The following is an 18,588-nucleotide window of genomic DNA, read 5'->3' on the forward strand; positions in this document are numbered from 1 at the left end:
CAGCACCAAATGTACAAGAAATCCCTTAAACAATGTCAAAAGAGCCCAAAATAGAAAACTGCTACTGCCTTGAGACTCCATTATTGAAGGAATCAACTTGAAATCACAGAAGAGACAGGAAAAGGTTAAATGCCTCATGGAATCCTCAGGTACAAAACACAAACCAAATTGTGAATGAAATCAGAGCAGACAGTAAGAATTATAAAATTGATGTCATTATCCATCTGGAAAAAAAGGCGTACTAGAAATAATGCCTCAGCAATACAATTTTCAGAAGTTCTATTTGCTCATGGTAAGGGAGAAGAGAGACTGCTAGTGATGGTGGGGGGACTGATAGAAGATATGAAAGAAGGGTGGTAGAAAGGAACAGATGGTAAAGGAGGGAGGGAAGGGTGGTGGTGGAAAGGAATAGAACAGACATTGAAAGAGGGTAGAGAGGAACAGACCCTGAAAGGAAATGTGGAAGGCAGAGTGGGGAGAAGACGCTGGAAGGGAAGAAGACAGATGCCAGACTATGGGGGAGCGGAGGGAAGAAGATGGGTGCTAGACGGGGACGGTGACGGGGCGGTGAATGGGATGGCAGTGGCGGTGACGGGGCGGTGAAAGGGATGGCGGTGACGGTGGCGGGGCGGTGAAGGGAACGGCGGTGACGGGGCGGTGCAGAGGATGGTGGGCCGGGGACGGTGCAGTGACGGGGACAGATTTTTTCCCCGTGTCATTCTCTACTCCAAAGTCCTGTCTAAAAAGGTCTTAAAACGACAGACCTTTGGAGTAGGGAAGATAAAACTGCGTAAGGATATGTGAAGGCCACATTTTGCCACAGCTTAGTAGAAGGACTCCTAAGTGAAGGTGCAGAACAGAAGGTATACACTGCATATTCTTTGGAGAGGGGTTGGTTTGTTTGTTTTTTTTGTTTAAATCTTTATTGATTTTCCAAAGTTAACAAAAATGCAGTACAGTATCTACACAAACATCAATCATATATGCATTTATAATCAATCAAAATCCCCACAACAAAAAACCCCCCACCCAACCAATACCTTGCAAGAGAATGAAAACATGACAGAAATATCCCTCTCTCACCCCCCCTTCCCCTGGGGGTGTGTGCAATATACCAACAGGACCTTTGGAGAGGTATTATCGTGCACACCTTTTGTAAAATTCATATACAGCTGGCATTTTTTTGGAATTCAAATTTAGGCACCATTTTTTCCAGATTGATCTTTCCTGGTTTAAACTCTCCTACATTTTGGCTTCAGAACTTTTGACAGCTCACCTTTCTGTCTAGGCGCGTGAGTGCTAACGGTAATAATAAGCTTTTCACATTTAATAAACATCTACATTCAGCCTCCACTTGTATGCCAGTGTGAGACTGCATCTACTCTTCATACTAAACTCCCATCCCAATATATTTTATTGGACTGCAAGGACTAGATTATATTAAGGTGGGAATTAGATACCAGGAATATGAAGTATTCATACGATAGTACCTGAGAGACATTTAGTCCCATCTCTGCATGTTGCACTGTTTACCCATACAGCTACGTTGTTTATTTACTAGGGCTGGTTCTCAGTATACTGAGTATGATGCTAAATATGATTTAAAGTTAGTCCCTGTATAGGATTCTTAAATGTTTATTTTCCATTGACTATGGGCATAGATAACAGATCTCTGAATCACAGTCATGTCTGGCCTGTTGGAAGATCTTGGGCCACACACTTGCTGCTCCCTTTCTCCTTCCTCAGACACGTCATGGTGGCAAGGGGCTTGTGCTGTGCTGCTTCTACCTCCTCCCCTCTCGCTGCAGCTCAACAGAATGCCACCATCACCTTCACTCCCTCTTTCTATGGGAAAAGGAGAGGAGGAACAGTTTAAGGGGGAGAGAGATTCAGTTGGCTCTCACTGCTGCGTTCCTTCCTACCACCCTCGGATTCCTCAGCCCCTCTCCTGCCACAACTGCCTTTTCCTATGGGCAAAATGGGAGAGGATAAAGACAGTAACCTAATAGGCAGAGAGTGTCAGTGGAAGTGTTCTAGTTTAGATTTTTGTAACAATGTATTTTGGGGGGGAAGAATCCCTCCTATCTGTGCCCTTCTCTTCAACTGTCAGCTCCAGACTCTGTCCCTTCTGCGCCATATGCTTGAAACAAGCTGCTCGATTCCCTACGGCGGGCTCCGTCTGTGACAGTGTTCAAGGCCCAGTTAAAAACCCACCTCTTTGAGAGTGCTTTCAACTCCTAACTCCTTTCACCTTGGCTTCTGCATTCCCAACCCTATATGTCATGTCTGTTTGTCCAAATTAGATTGTAAGCTCTTCCGAGCAGGGACTGTCTATAAATGTCAGAATGTACAGTTCTGTGAACGCCTTTAAGCGCTATATAAGTAGTAGTAGTAGTCAATATAGAGACACAGGAGGCCCCAGTCCTGCTGAAAGATGATGGAGGCATGAATTGTTGGTAGGCTTTGGGGCCTACTTCCAGAGATTCTTTTTTTTTTTTTTGAAGGAGTTCTGAGTACCTGTACATTTTCCATTGCTTGATAAAAATGACCCATAATCCCCAAGTATTAATAAAAGAACTCAGATTCTGCACACTCAGTGCTGCCTTTTCATGGATTTTGTGACTGGTTGCAGGGAGTCTGGATACTGTGGGGTGGGTCCCCTTAGTGATCACCCCACTCCTGAAGAATAGGCCAGAAGTATTTCAGTACTGGCATCTTTTTTGCTTGGAAAAAAATGTACTGCCTACTTCCAACTTTCTGACCCTGGGACCCACTGGTCCTGGGCTGACAGACTTATTTATGGCTATTAGTATCATGAACATATTACTCCATATCTTTGGGAAAACCATTGGTTTCTGGATTCGGCCCATATGAGTTTTAGGGTTCCTTTGTTAATGTTCCTGGTAGTTCATGGTGTAACTCTGGGATATTTGATTAGCTCTTATTCTCAAGGATAGTCACTATGTTCAGAGGATAGAAAGTTGATGAGAATTCCAGCCAGCAGAGCAAGACAAGAGAAATGATTAATTAGGAACAGGCTTTTTCAGTGGCAGAACCAGTTAAGTGGAATAGTTCTTACCTTTAGTAAGAGATTAAATGCATTTTTATGCTGAATTTTATGGATCTTAAGTTGTGAGTAGTGTTTTTATTGGGTTAAAATGGGCTGGTTGCTTAATATGATAGTGTATGTTTGTTATTTTAATATTTTGCCTTTATAGGAGGAATTTAATAAAGGAGTGCGCTTCCAGAGGACGTAATAGGGCAGAGTACGGTACTGGGGTTTAAGAAAGGATTGGACAATTTCCTGCTGGAAAAGGGTATAGAAGGGTATAAATAGAGAATTACTGCACAGGTCCTGGACCTGTTGGGCCGCCGCGTGAGCAGACTGCTGGGCACGATGGACCTCAGGTCTGACCCAACGGAGGCATTGCTTATGTTGCTTATGTTCTTATAAGTGTTCATGTGTAAAGGCCTTTATATGCACATACTAGGACTGTTATAAAAGTACCCCAGTGTCTACACACATAAAAGTGTGAGTGGTACTAAGAAAGTGTGTATTTTATGTGACCACCTGTAGGCATGTATAGGTAGTATTTGTCTGGTGCGTGGGCAGGGTCGTGATTGCTGATATTTATAATACATGCATATAAGCATTTACTTTGTGTGCAGACATTCATGCCTTCTCCTGAGCAGATGTAAATGTCCATGGCTTAAATCTTGGTGCAGTTTCTTATACTTTGTCCCTAGGATTTTATAAAGATAACAGGTGCATGTGTATCTTTATCAGATAAACTAGAAATAGGCATTTACTTCACCTTCCCCTTCATGCACATTTCCCCCTTTCCCAACCTTTGCATCCAGGTGCAACATTTCCCTTCCATCCAAATGCATCATTCCTTCCATTCCTTCCCTTTCCCTCCCTCCTGCACATCCAGCATCTCCCTTTTCCTTCCCTCTGTGGGTCCTACAAACTTGCATGTTCACCAGCACTGCTTGCATAAGACTCTCTCCGGTGGCTCTGAGGCTTCCCAATCTTACCGTGAGTTCAGAAAATCGATAAAAACCTATTTATTTGGTAAATTTATGTGATGATTTTACATTATATTACATTGTATATTTTACAATATATTACATATTATATTGTATATTTTACAATATATTACATATTATATTTCATTGTATTGTATTCCACTGAATTCTACTGTATTTTGGGTCTTCGCTGATATGGCTCAGTTCTCTTGCTGTGAACCGCCTGGAACTTCCGGTTGGGCGGTATATAAGAAAATTAATTGTTATTATTATTATTCTTTCTGCCGCATCCTGTCTATGCGGCAACAGGAAGTTGTGATAGAGGAAAAAACCCAAGGACTGGCCAGAGAGAGTTTGATGCTTGCAGTGCCAGTGAACACACAAGTCTGTAGGGGCCAAATGAGGAAGGAGGCAGAGGCAAGGGAATGGGAGATGCTGTACCTGCAGGAGAGAATAGGGGAGGGAAGAGAAAGTGAGGTAATGCCAGACTTGTGCAGGAAGAAGACAGCTAGATTGCTAGGGAGCAGGGAGAGAGCCATGAGTTCAGGCCCCTTAAGCATGTGAGTTATGTATAACTTGGCATATCTGGGGTGTGCCCTGAGAGAGAGTGGGGAATGATAAAATGATGGCTGGAGAGGGACGATAATGAGAGGTGAGTGTTTGCCGGGGTAGAGGGGGGAAGGGAAATGAGAGATGACGGTATGCATACAGGAGAAGACTTTGTGCAGACAGAATTAGAGGTCTTTCTGGGAGTTCAAAGGAGAAGGAATTGTGGAGGCTGGAACCTGAAGCGGAAAAAGGTAGGAGAGGATGTCAAGCCTTATGATGAAGGAAATTCTGTACAAAACCACTACAAATAAACTATGCAGAATTTTGAAGCATTTTCAAATATTGTACACAGAATTTTCAAAAACTTTGCAGAAAATTTTAAATTTCTTTTCTTCAGAATTCACTCAGATATAACATATTAAACATAGATAAGTGCAGACAAAATTAGAACTAGAAACTCCCACGAAGCTCAACTTTGTTTGCAGGGCAAAATTGGAGAGATAAAAACAGAAATGTGTTCCTCCTGTAGAATGCAAAATAGAAAAATATCAGAGATGCTGCACATTCAGATTTCAAAAGCTGACATATTCAAAATACAAAACCGAAATTCTCTTGACTAGACAGCTCCCGCATTTTACAAGTGCTGAGTTATTATGTGCTGCCTACAGCACGTACCACCACATAGAAAATGTCACAGGGACAAGGTTTGTCTCCATCTCCACCCTGTCCCCGTGAGCTTTGTCCATGCCCCATCCCCATGAATTCTGTCCCCTTCCCCACAAACTCTGTTTTCACAAAACCAGAAGTTACATCGGAAAGAGGGACCTGGCCGAAGGAAAATCCCAGAGCAAGCTTGTGAAGCTTTTTCTTCCGTTGCTGAAACTCCTGAATGGTACTGAAGAGTGCAGGGCAGGAGGGGAGGTTGAGAGGGAGGCATAGAGGGGCCGACCCACAACAATCACAATTTTTTACCACAAGAACAAGGCTATTTACCACTCCCACAGAGCGGAAAAAAAGCTTTGCTCCCACACCTGTGGTAAACTTGCTGGTTCTTCCACGTTCCCATGGATTTACCACAGTTCACCGTGAGTCCCTCATCCCTGTGTTATTCTATATCTCCACATTTCCTGAAGGTCTATAGACACTGCTTCTGGGGGGGAGGGAGGGGGAGAAGGGGCACTCTATATGTGTATTTACAGAGCCTGGGCTTTTTCATTATTATGTGGAGAAAGTGATTCACTTTTAACAGGCAATGGAAAAGTTGCTGGTACTCAGTACCACCAAGTAATCCCTGAAAAAGAGCCCCATTTTCTGCATTAGTGCACTATAAATTTCCATAAAATAAATGAAATGAAATGAAGTATGCACATACTTTTTTGTGTGCAGATTTTGCTGTATTTTCATATGTATTTCTGCTTTGAAAATTACTCCAGAGTAGGGATTCTCAACCCAGTCCTCAGGACACACCTAGCCAGTCAGACTCTGAGGATATCCACAATGAATATGAATGAGATAAATGTGCATTCTTATTCTATGCAAATCTATCTCATGCATTAGCTTAGTGAGGGTAGGAGGCGCTCAGGATGGTGGCGCTCCTTGCCCTCTTCTCTGCCACCTGCTTCTTCCCTGCCCCTCCCCTTTCATGCTAGATGTACACCTTCCCTTCCTCTGCTATACCTCTCTGGCTCTTCACCAGCATGAGCAGCATCTCCAACCTGCTACCTGCATCAGCCTTGGCTTCATCTGATGTTACTTCCTGGTCCCGTGTCCAGGAAGTGACTTCAGAGGGAGAGACAAGGCCAGCGTGAGCAACAGGCTGGTGATGCTGCTCGTGCTGATGAAGAGCTAGAGAGGTAGGGGGCAGAGAGGAGGAGAGGTGTGGGTGCCCTCACCAAGATGACACCCAAGGCGGTCCATGCCCCCTTCTACTATGCCACTGATCTCATGTATACTCATTGTTGATATCCTGAGAACCTGACTGGCTGGGTGTGTCCCAAAGACTGGGATGAGAGCCCCTATTTCAGAGAAACCATGTGCACACATTTATATGAGAATTAAATGAAAAAGTAATGCCTCCACCTTAACAGATCGCAGCACTGATGCACTACACATGTTCACTTGCTCTTTGAAATCTCTTCCTTCACCTCTTTTGACCATTCTATATTCAATTACTTCTTGCATTCTTACTGTATTATCCTCTATCATCTCTTGAGTCTGTCCTTTATTCTATTCTTCTCTGTCCTTTATCTAGCTAAACTGATGAACGGCTATATGGCACTGGCAAATGGAGGCCACTGTTCTTATCCTACAGGTGAAATTGTTGTCAATGTAGAGCCAGAGGTTCCCATCAAGAAAATGGAGACCATGGTGAAACTGGAAGCCGTGAGTATTGGGATTCTTTAATTTGACTTTGTACTTAATTTGGTTTGACCTATATTTGACTTCTCTCATAAAGGCTATCATTTTTATTAAGGAAGCACTACGCAACATAGAAATAATTCTGTAATAAGGTGCCTCCATTTATGTGGCCTAATAATGCATGTAGTGAGTCTATTCTATAAGGACTCTTGGGCATGAAAGTTTTCCATATAGAAAACTAGAGTAAATCTAGCACCAGCTCACCTAAATGTAGGCATGAACATGTACAACAGGTCTATGGCTCACTGAAGAGTTCATCTTATCCTGTTTAGTTCAAATATTTCTTCTTCCAAAAACAATCAGAACTTACAACCTCAACAGCCCTATGGCATAACAGGGAAAGTATAGGTAACCCTTCTAATGACACACAACAACTTTATATAAGTATGGTTTATAAGACTTAATCAACTAACACCTTCACACAATATATAGCACAATATTTTGGGTTATACTGCATAAATTGAATTACATATATGTCATTGCAATCATTGAACTTACATAGAAAAATCACATTGGTCTGTATCAGAAAATGTGCTCATTTATATAGTAAATCTGAACTGCTCTGTTAAGTCATAATATGAGACATCTATTTTATATCCAAGAGAGTAGGACATATGAGGGACCCCTGAAAAGTTCTCAGCCCAACCAAGAAGAGAAAGATGTGGAGCCATGAAACTTGCAGGTTATTCCACACTTTTCTTGAAACTTTCTGTTTCAATGATATAAAATGAAATGAAAAGTGTCAAGAAAAGTATGGAATAACTTGTAAGTTTCATGGCTCCACATCATTCTCTTCTTGGTTGGGCTGAGAACTTTTCAGCGTCCCCTTGTATTGTGATTTCATAATGCCTCATTCCACCAGTGCCTAAGAGCCAACCTCATCAGTGATGTCACAATGGCTTAGTTTCCCTATATAGTCAAACCTCGGTTTGCGAGTAACCCGGTTTGCGAGTGTTTTGCAAGACGAGCAAAACACTCAGCAAACTTTTGACTCGCAAACCGAGTGTTGACTCGATTTGCGAGCACCCCCTCCCGATAACCGGCATCGCTCCCCCCCGCTCGCAAAGGCCCCTCGCTCCAACCGGCACCCCCACCCCGCGCGAACCGGCACCCCCGCCCGAACAACTTAAACTTACCCCCCCCACACAGATTGTGCCGATGCCTAGAAGATCTTACGCCTTCCGCCTGCATCTGCACATGCTCAAGGACTTCAAATTCTCCCTCTCGCAGGCAGAAGGCGGAAGATCTTCTAGGCACTGGTACGATCTATGCCTGCAAGCCGGTGCCAGATGGGGGGGGTAAGTTTAAGTTGTTCGGGCGGGGGGACGGTTCACACGGGGGGGGGGGTGCCAGTTGGAGCGAGGGGGCCTTTGCGAGTGGGGGGGAGCGATGCTGGTTATTGGGGGGGGAACGTATCAAAGTGAGTTTCCATTATTTTCTATGGGGAAACTTGCTTTGATAAACGAGCATTTTGGATTACGAGCATGCTCCTGGAACGGATTATGCTCGTAATCCAAGGTACCACTGTACTTGTGCCCATTTGTTAAATACATTTGTCTCATTGAAACAAAGTGTCAAGAAAAGTGTGGAATAACTTGTAAGTTTCATGGCTCCACATCTTTTCTCTTCTTGGTTAGGCTGAGAACTTATCAGCCGCCCCTCATATGCTACCTTCAGACTCCTGTCCAATATTGGTTGTCAGTGCTTGGCTTTCCCTTGGTTCATAGATTTATGAAATTTCATAAGGTTCTCCAACAAGCCATCTCCTTTTTTTTTAGAAAACTTGAACTGCAAGTCTTTGGGTGTAAAACCAGGCTATGGTATATGCTCGCTTTAGTTGTCAGGTGACATCACTCAAGGTTTTGTCTTAGTAAGGTATCACAAAGTTTCAGTAGATATTTTTTTTACTTCACAAAATGGAAACTCTTTACAATCTCCAATTTCCAGTGTGCATGCTATGCTCCAGTCTTTTCAGAAAGGAAAAGTCCTGTACCCTAATATTTTGCTTGTATAAAGCAACTGCATAGGAATCAAGACGCCGTGATCTCCAACATATATGGACCATTTCAAAAAGGAACATATTTTAAACATGCTTTTGGGCATATCATAGAAGCTTGCCAACTCCTGCTTTGGAATATTTGAGCATAACTGGCCAAAACAGATTTGAAAGTTACCTAGACATTCAAATTTATACACTGCGTAGCAGAAATATATATAAAAAAAAGATTAGATGTGATCTGTAGTCTAGCAGTAATCAGCATGTCTGATTAGTTTAATCAGCTTCTACTTTGGTTTTCCTATTAAAACTTGCTTAGGTTCTTTTGTTCTTAAATTATCTGTGTTTTATGGAAGATCTCAGTTACCTTTATAGATGTTTGTTCATTCTCCAGCTCTTGCATGATCTCTGCATGGTGGTTGGTTTTTCATCTGTAAAGCCATGATGTTATTTTATTTTATTATTATTTTATAATCTTGAATTTTCCCCCCTTCATTTTGTTTTATTTCTGTGTAACAGAACTCTGATGCTGTTGTTAAAGTTGATGTGGTAAGTTGGTAGTTTTGTTGATTTGTATTATTCATTTTGCCCCTCCTTTGCAAAGCCATGCTAGCATTTTTAGTGCCGGCCGCGGCGGTAAGAACTCTGATGCTCATAGAATTCCTATGAGCATTGGAGATCTTAAAAATGCTAGCGTGGCTTTGTAAAAGAGGGGGTGTATTTTTTCATGTCTTTTTGTACAACCTCCAAACAATAGCAGAACATAGTAAAAGATGGGGATAGGTATCTATCCATCTTTTGGGCCACTTCATATTGTTGAAAACTCATAAATAAGACGTGGTCATGTTGGCGTGCTCATGTTGACTTGTTTTATGGCTTACAGCTAACACCAGCTTGGTTTACCTTTTTCTAGAAACCCAGTTAACTATATATGGCATTTGAACTTTATGACTTAATACCATTACATAATTAACATTCTATCATAAGCCCTCCATCATACTCCTAAGTCAGAGAGTAATAGAATTTATTTTACCCAAGATTCAGAATAAATAATGAACACCTTTTTCATGTACAGTAAGTATGAGGGACCACTGAAAAGTTCTCAGCCCAACCAACAATGTTGAGGCAGTCTCCAACAAGGGCTATATACGTGGAAGTCAGTTTTTAAAAAACGTCTAAGTCAGTTTTTGGCCTAAGGCGCTACTCGCCCAAAGTCAGCAGGAAAATGTCCATTCTCGAAAAGTATGTCCAAAATGGATTTCTTGAGAATGGCCTAACTGTTCATCCAGGCGTTTAATCGTCCGGACCACCACTACATCTATCTTTAGACCATATTCTTGACTAAAAATTCATTCAAGTCCTAAACGCCCAAAACAAGGCCTTTTAGACATGGGAGGGTCCAGTCCTTCCCCTAACACCATGATTCTCTAACCGGTGTGGTGTCGTCGTCCCCAGCGAAGACTACCCATAGGAGTGGCCTAAGGGATCTGGCCAATCAGAATCTTAGGCCATTCCCTGCGCATCCCAGAATGCAATGGGAGAAAGGCCTAAGATTCCTATTGGCCCAGGCGCCTAAGGCCCCTCCCTGGTGCATCCCATGATGCACCGGAAAGGGAAAGGCCCATCATTTAGTGAAGGCAGGCCTGCCAGCCAGACATTGAAAGCATTTGTCCATCTGGCCAACATTTGAGAAACTTGGTCTAGGTGGGGTTGTGGGGGCTCTGTTAAGGTGGGCTTGGGGGGGGTTCCAGCAGGAGAGATCTTTGTGGCGGCTTCAGGGGTGGCCAGCTGGAGTGTTTGGGCATCCCTCCTACCTGTAGTCTTCGTTGGGGGGGGGACAAATTCCCTGCTGTGGCCACTAAACTCATAGTGCCAGAGAGATTTCCTTGCTGCAATCAGCTCAGCGGCAACCCAAACTGGCATTTATACCTGTTATAACTTTGTCTAAGTCACAACGTATAAGTGCCATCCAGGCAGCCTCGTAAAAGTTATAATTATCGCTGCAGGACAACTAAGTCTAGATTAGCCCACATTCTGCCCACCTCCCGTCCTAACCACTCCTCCAAAAATGCCCCTTTGAGCACTTCGGGATTCAGAGGCCTAAAAAGTCTCTGAATACGTCCAAAAACCTGTTTCAGTTATCGGCACTTGGATAACCTGTTTTTTTAAGTCATCCAAGTACCGACTTAGACTGGTTTTTGACCATATTTTCTTTATTATTATGAGACCCTTAGTCAGAAAATTACAGAACAAAAAAAGTGGAAAATCACTGGGCTAAGTGCATAGCCCTCAATGAAGACTGCCCCAGTTTTGTTGGGTGGGCTGAGAACATTTCAGCGGCCACTTGTAATAGAACACAACTAAGGTGAAGAAATGTGATACTTTCCAGAGAGTGCACAAATCTAGCTGTCAAAACTTATTTTTTGTTGTTTTATCCTATTGGCTCTGTCGCTCTCATGTACACACACACACACAATTATTGTGTTCTCTTCATCCGATTCTCTGTCTCAACTCTTCTTGGTCTTTCTCATTCTCCTGCTTTCATTTCTTCTCCTATTCATTTTATTACTTTTTTACATATGCTTTCACTTTCTCGATTTCTTTACAAACTATAAATTCTCTGGCTTATGCATTCTCTTCTATTCACCCTGTGTCTTCTTTTCTGCCCCTGCAGAGTGAAGAAGACAAAGAGAAGAAAAAGAAGAAAAAGAAAGAAGAAATTGAGGAAGAGGAACCAGATGAGAGCATGCTGGATTGGTGGTCCAAATACTTTGCCTCTATTGAAACCCTTAAAGAGGTGAGCCCTCAGCTTCTCTGAGGTATCTCTTTGCTTGATATGGGCCCACAAACATGTAATGCTTTATGAAGCTCTTTGGTTTAAACCTTTCCTGCTCAGTGCATGTCCATCTTCACCAGTTTAGATTTAGTTTAACTTAATTTAATTTAAAACACTTCTATTCAGCATTTTCATTCACATGGAACATACAAAGCAGACACCAAGGACATAAACAACTGCAAAACATACTGAAAACAATCTAGTCATATACAGTATATGCACCAGAAGCCCAATACAAGACAAGGTTAAAATCTACATATCTAAATCACAGTGGACTGCAGAGAAGGAGACCCAGGCTCATATCCCACTCTAACTATTACACTTGTGGGTAGAGTGTAAGAGCCCACCAAAATCCACCCCAAACCAACTGGTACATCATATAGGTACCACCTGCAGTAATAAGGGCATACAATATAAGGGGGTTATGGTGAGATGTGTACTGCTGTGGTCTCTGAGGGGCCCCACTGCTCTGCTGGGATGTTTGTGTGGCCAGTTTACTACAAACCTATATTCTAATAGCTTGTTTTGTGCAATTTTTTATTTTTTTATTTTTTACTTTTTTTTTCCAAAATGGTTCAAAAAGATAGCTACACATCTGAAAAATGACCTTTTTTTTTTTAAGATAGTCACTTTACAGTTTTGAAAATGGACGTTTGGTACTGGATTTTTGTGCGCTTTCCACAAAATGTCCAAACTTGGATTTGGACATCTTATTGAAAATGGTCCTTTATATTATTTCAGCTTTTAAACTAAAAACTCATCTGGAGTGCTAGTTTGTAAAAAAAAGAAAAACAACCTACACGTTTCTGTAGAACTGTAGTTTCTTTAGTATTAGGCTGCACTCTGCAGCACAGTCAGCATTTAAGATTTTAAACAACTCCTATTTGATTGCTAAACAATTTCATGCCTGAAATTCACATGAGTGATGGTCTTAAACTAATTGTTCTTTTTGTTTTAATTCTACCATTGACTTCCTTATCTTTAAAAAAAAAATTTTTTTTTTTTACTCTTCCCCTGTTTTCTTCCAAGGAATATTCCTCAGAATATGTTGAGAATTAGACGAACTGTGGATGAACAGCATAGATATTTGTCTAGAAAATAGGTTTTGAAAATAGCAAATTGGAAGGGTTTGGCAAGAAAAATGTCCATCTGCCCCTTTTTCTTTTTTAAAAATGAGCCCCATTGTGAACTGATAGGATATTCATGGATCTATTGATGAATGTGTCTCTGAATACAATGAGGAATATTGATCACAATGAGCAGCACTTTAGAAAAGACATACAGATCAGAATTTAGACCTTCCAAGTCAAAACATCTGAAGATCCGCAGGTATTTTAAAACTGGATCTGATAACGTAGAGGTATTCTAAAATATAGAGTGAAATGAACATGCATGTGCTGAAGACATGCAACATAAACATCCATTTTAGAAAAATAGATATCTAAAATATCAGTGAGGCAACACAGGAACGTAAACATCTCTGTGGCAATATATGAACATCTATGCTATGAAATATCAGCATGTGCTGGAACGTAAATGGCCATGTCGGCCATTATGGAATCGTAGGCGTCTATTTCTCTCAAAGCTGTCACAGAGCCCAATTGGGGAGGACACCGATAATTAGTAGATGAAGGAGGTGACCTCCACTAACCCCTCCAGTGGTGTGCTGTTCAATGGGAGCACTTTTCTGAAATCTGAACATCCCACATTGCAGATCTAACTCCTGTTAGACCATACTTTTTTTGGCATAGACATTCTTTTTTTTTTTTAAATTCTTTTTTCATTTTTAATTCAAATATATAGTGCAAACATGAATAATCATGTAAAATATCAACCTGCACTCTATTCCAACAAATAATATATAGTTATTAAATCCCACCTCCTACCCTAATCCTCCCCTTCCCTCCTAGATGTGTATAACAATCTTTCATAAATCAAAGGGAAATAATATTAATATTTCATAACTTATAATATTTTATTAATGGGTCCCAAATTTCCTTAAATTTGCGATGGTGTCCCCTCTGTATAGAATGAATGTTTTCAAACTTATAAATTTGACATAAAGATTCCCACCAAAAACTATAATTTAAGTTATCTCAACTTTTCCAATTTTTCATTATCATCTGCATGGCTACTCCTGTCATGATGAGGAGCAATTTATTCTGATTTACATTAATTGGTTTCTTGGGTAATAATATCGTTCCAAATAATATTATATCATATGATAGTGATAATGAAACTTCCAATATCATAATAATTTGACCCCAAAAGGAATTCCAGAATTTGAGTATCAAGGAACAATAATATAGCAAATGATCCAATGTCCCTATATCAAGATTTAGAACTGTCCAACCTTTGCAGCCTAACCGGAGTCCAAAAAAATCTATGGAATAAGAAAAACCAAGTCTTTCTCATAGATGCTGATGCTATACATCTCATCCTCCAATTCCAAATTCGTGGCCATTGAGATGCAGAAATCTGCTGCTTTGTCTCAATACTCCAGTCCAGATGTCTTGACATAGACATTCATTTGCCTTCTAAAACAGGGAATTCACCCTACTTCCACCCAAAACATTCCTAGAATACATCCCCCTACCATATGGACATTCTTTAGTTATAGGCTTCCATATTATAGTTTTGTAAAATTAGAACTTAGATATCTAAGCATGATAGACATCTAAGTGCTGGTTTATGGACATCCAAAATATAACTGGTGCTTCTAAAAGAAGCATTAATGAATAGTTGTCTTTATATGTGTGATGTAGCAGACTGTTAGCATGGCCACTGCTGACTCTCAGTTGAGCCTCAACCCTTTCTTTGCTTCTAATGCCCAGCTCCTTGGTGTATTTTCAGCAACTACGTCAACAGGAAGCAGCAGCAGCAGAGGCCGAGGAAAAGGAAGAAATGGAAATTGCAGATGGTAATTTTATTGCAGAAAAGATCATCCCCAATGAATGAGATACTATAAAAATAGACTAAGAAAACAGCCTCTAGATCACAAAACCATCGATTGGTCTCCCTAGCCCTTATACCAATTTCCTAGTGTAGTTTTCAACTTTTCTCTTTCTTTATTCACAAAAACACAAGTCTTCACTGGCTTGAAGTTCATCACAGGCAAGCATAACCAGTCAAGTGATTTCCAAATTTTTTAAAAAAATTCTTTATGTTAAATTTTCAGTTCTTACAAAAGTGCAATATAACATACTTGTCATAAATCTAAGAATTAAGCACTTATAAACATTCAGAAACAGTTCATCAACCCTTAACAAAAAATTCCCTCTCCCTTCCCCTCCCTCCAGAAAAAAAAACTTAAATCAGAAGATCATTTAAAACATATACTCCCCCCACACCCCGGATGTGCAATTATTACATCAAACAAAATTAAAACTACGATAATTCTACAAAAGAAATCAATGGGCCCAAAATTAATTTAAAATTTTTTTGTGTTCCCTGACAAATCAGCATTTGTTTTTTCGTATTTATACAATAAACATAAATTTGCTCACCAGAACATAAAGCTTAGACGATCCCAATTTTTCCAGTTGCGCATAATCAATTGTATAGCTGTACCCGTCATAATTACGAAGAGTCGCCTTTTATATTTATCTAAGGGATCCTTTACATGCAACACAGTTTCATAAATCACTACTTCATAAGTCAAAGGGATCGCAGATTCTAAAATATTATTAATATGTCCCCAAATAGACTTCCAAAAACTCAGTATCATAGAGCAATAAAACAGTAAGTGATCCAATGTTCCTATATCTAGATCACAGTGCCAGCATCTATTAGACCTAGAATTATCCAACTTATTCAATCTAACCGGGGTCTAAAAAGAACGATGTAACAAAAAAAAAAACCAAGTTTGTCTCATAGATGCTGACGCTGTACACCTCATTCTCCAAGCACTCTTGATTGTAAACCGCCTAGAAGTCGCAAGATTGTGGCGGTATAGAAGAATAAAGTTATTATTATTATTATTATTTTTGCACCAATTTTTTTTTGTACAAGTGAACACATGAGTAACATATGGGACCAATGATGATACAAACTTGATAGAACATTTTTTCATGTTTTCATTTTCATTCTGTCATAGTGAAGCTTATATTTGTATTAGATGATTTATGACTTATTATATAATATATAAAACAGACATTTTGATACAATTGTTTTAGAAGGCAGTCATAAATTTGTTGGCATGGAGATTAATGCTTGTTTGCAGGAATAGGATTTTTCTATTATACTAATGATCTACTATGTCACCAACGAAAATGATCATTTCTGCTGGAATGTTAGATTTGTTGTGTCAATGTATATTTTGGAGCATTTCCTTAGTGTCTGTCTGAGTCTTGTGATGTCCTAGAAATGGCCTTGTGTTGGCTATGATTGTGTCTGGTGTTGTCTCATCTCTCTTTGCCAGCATTGATTAAGAATATGAATCTCTGCCCATTAGCATGTCTTTCTCTTTTACCCTGCATGCTGATTTACCCTGTGTGCTGATCTAGTAGCCTCATGCCCTTCATAACAACATGGCAAAGAGTCCATGAAAGTTGGCTTAAAAGAGCTGTAGTAAAATTTATCCCCCTACCTGGCATGATTTGGGGGGTAAAAATTAAAACCATTTTTCTAAGGGTTTTCATCAAGAGCCTTCTAGCCATCAGCTCCTTTAAAAAAATAAGAAGAGCATAAGAAAAGCCTTACTGGGTCAGACCAATGGTCCATCTTACCCAGTAGTACTTCCTCATGATGGCCAATCCAGGTCACTAGTACCTGGCAAAATCCCAAATAGGACAGCAAGCAGTGGCTTCTCCCATGTCTCAATATCAGACTATAGACTTTTCCTCCAGGAAACTGTCCAAACCTTTCTTAAAACCAGCTACATTAACTGCTCTTACCACAACCTCTGGCAACACATTCCACAGCTTAACTATTGTTTAAGTGAAAAAAAAAACATTTCTTCTTGTTGGTTTTAAAAGTATATCCTTGTAGCTTCATTGAATCTTTGTAATTTTTGACAGAGTAATAAAATCGATTCACTTGTACCCATTCTACACCACTCAACATTTTGTAGACTTCAGTCATATCTCCCCTTTATAGTCTTTCCTCATTCAAGAGGAGTTCCATCTCCTTTATCATCTTGATCACTTTTCTTTGAACATTTAGCTGAAGTGTTAAGAATTTGTGGGGATCAACATAACCAATTTCTGAGGAATGATTTGCACACAGAACAGCTTGTTATATAGCAGTAGCATATCTATGGGTGGGCCCACCATCCAATTTGGACTCAGGCCCACCCAGCAGAGGTATACCCATGTGGTAGCTAATAGGAATCCCCAAGCCCCACCAACTGAAGACCTCCTCCAAAGATGCCTGGAAAAGTCTTTAGCTAGTTGAGCTGGGGAGTGGGGTATGGGGTTGGTGAGGGGGAGGAGAGCAAGGAGTGGAGAAAACATTTTATATCAACCCATTTTTTCCTGTAGGCCTACACAAAATTTGACATCTGGCTATGCTACTGCTATATAGGTAGGAAATTGAAATGAGCCCAAAAAGAATGGAGAAGCCCATGAAAAGCATAGCCTAGAACTGTTTAGAAATAAGACAATTGATAAATTTTACATAAATAATTAAATAAAATGTCCTTCCGAAGGCAGAGAATACCTTTCTCAACTGCTTCTACCTTTATAATGGGTAGTTTAGTTATCCTTGCAGCAAAATCAGCCTTGGATCTGGCTCCATTTCAAAGTGAGATTGTCCCATAAGGAGTTAAGTCAAATGATAGGGATATTTGGTAATGTCAGGACTTGAGTTTAAGCAAAAGTTACAGAGGGTGAAGTATTACTGACTACTCTATCTTCGAGCAGCAATGTAAACAGAAACTGCAGGGTGAGTTTACAAGACTATGGTCCCCTTTTATCAAGCCGTGTTAGGGTTTTCTATTGCCAGACACTGTGGTAAAAGCTCCTATGAGAATTGGACCTTTTACCGCAGCGGCTGGCATTAAAGAAGCCCCTAACGTGGCTTGACAAAAGGGGGCCTATATAATTCATTAGACCAATGTTTGGTTTGCAATTAAATAAAATATATAATACATTGTTTGAGACATGAATTATAAGTAGGGGGCTCTTTTTCCCTGTAAGTTACTGTCAACTTTCATGCAAATCATAGTTGAGTGTTTTCTGTTCATCCCACTCCTTCCATTTCCCTCTTCCCTCCAACTTGCTTTTGCAATCAGAGATCAAAATTGATGACTCTCCCATGAAAGGCTCCAAAGGACAGGGGAAGACCAAGGAAAAAGTTAAAGCCCCCAAGGAGGACAAGAAGAAAAAACTTCAGCAGACTGAGCAAACAGAGAAAAAGAACAAGCCAAAAATCGATGAGCTAAAGGTATATAAAGAACTGTACCATGGTATTATCTATTCATTAAGAAGTGCTTAGGATAAATGCATTAAGACGTTGCACATAGAATAAGAGATAACAAACCATTTAGGGCTCCTTTTACTAAGGTGTGTTAGCATTTTTAGCGCACGCAGGATATTACCGTGCGCTACGCGGCTTGAACTAATGCCAGCTCAATACTGGTGTTAGTATCTAGCACATGCGGCAATGTAGCATGTGCTATTCCGTGCGTTAAAGCCCTAGCGCACCTTAGTAAAAGGAGCCCTTAATGTAAAATATATATATACTAGTCTTTAAGCCCGTTACATTAACGGGTGCTAGAATACTGTTCACCCTCTATGTTGCCCCTTCCATTCACTGCCCT

At 40.4% G+C, this 18,588-nt stretch overlaps 1 protein-coding gene across 2 annotated transcripts in view; it reads left to right on the forward strand.

Annotated features, from left to right (window-relative positions):
* Window positions 1-18,588, forward strand: part of OTOF (otoferlin) — a 432,592-nt gene that overhangs the window by 350,037 nt on the left and 63,967 nt on the right. Inside the window, exons 26-30 of one of the 2 annotated variants that reach the window (XM_033938297.1) lie at window positions 6,830-6,960; window positions 9,512-9,541; window positions 11,667-11,789; window positions 14,682-14,748; window positions 18,061-18,212. In XM_033938297.1, coding sequence (XP_033794188.1) covers window positions 6,830-6,960; window positions 9,512-9,541; window positions 11,667-11,789; window positions 14,682-14,748; window positions 18,061-18,212 — 503 coding nt within the window. The remainder of the gene's footprint in view (window positions 1-6,829; window positions 6,961-9,511; window positions 9,542-11,666; window positions 11,790-14,681; window positions 14,749-18,060; window positions 18,213-18,588) is intronic. The other variant, XM_033938296.1, reaches the window with a different exon arrangement.

Source organism: Geotrypetes seraphini, chromosome 3 (genome assembly GCF_902459505.1).
Source record: "Geotrypetes seraphini chromosome 3, aGeoSer1.1, whole genome shotgun sequence".
Classification (NCBI taxonomy): domain Eukaryota; kingdom Metazoa; phylum Chordata; class Amphibia; order Gymnophiona; family Dermophiidae; genus Geotrypetes; species Geotrypetes seraphini.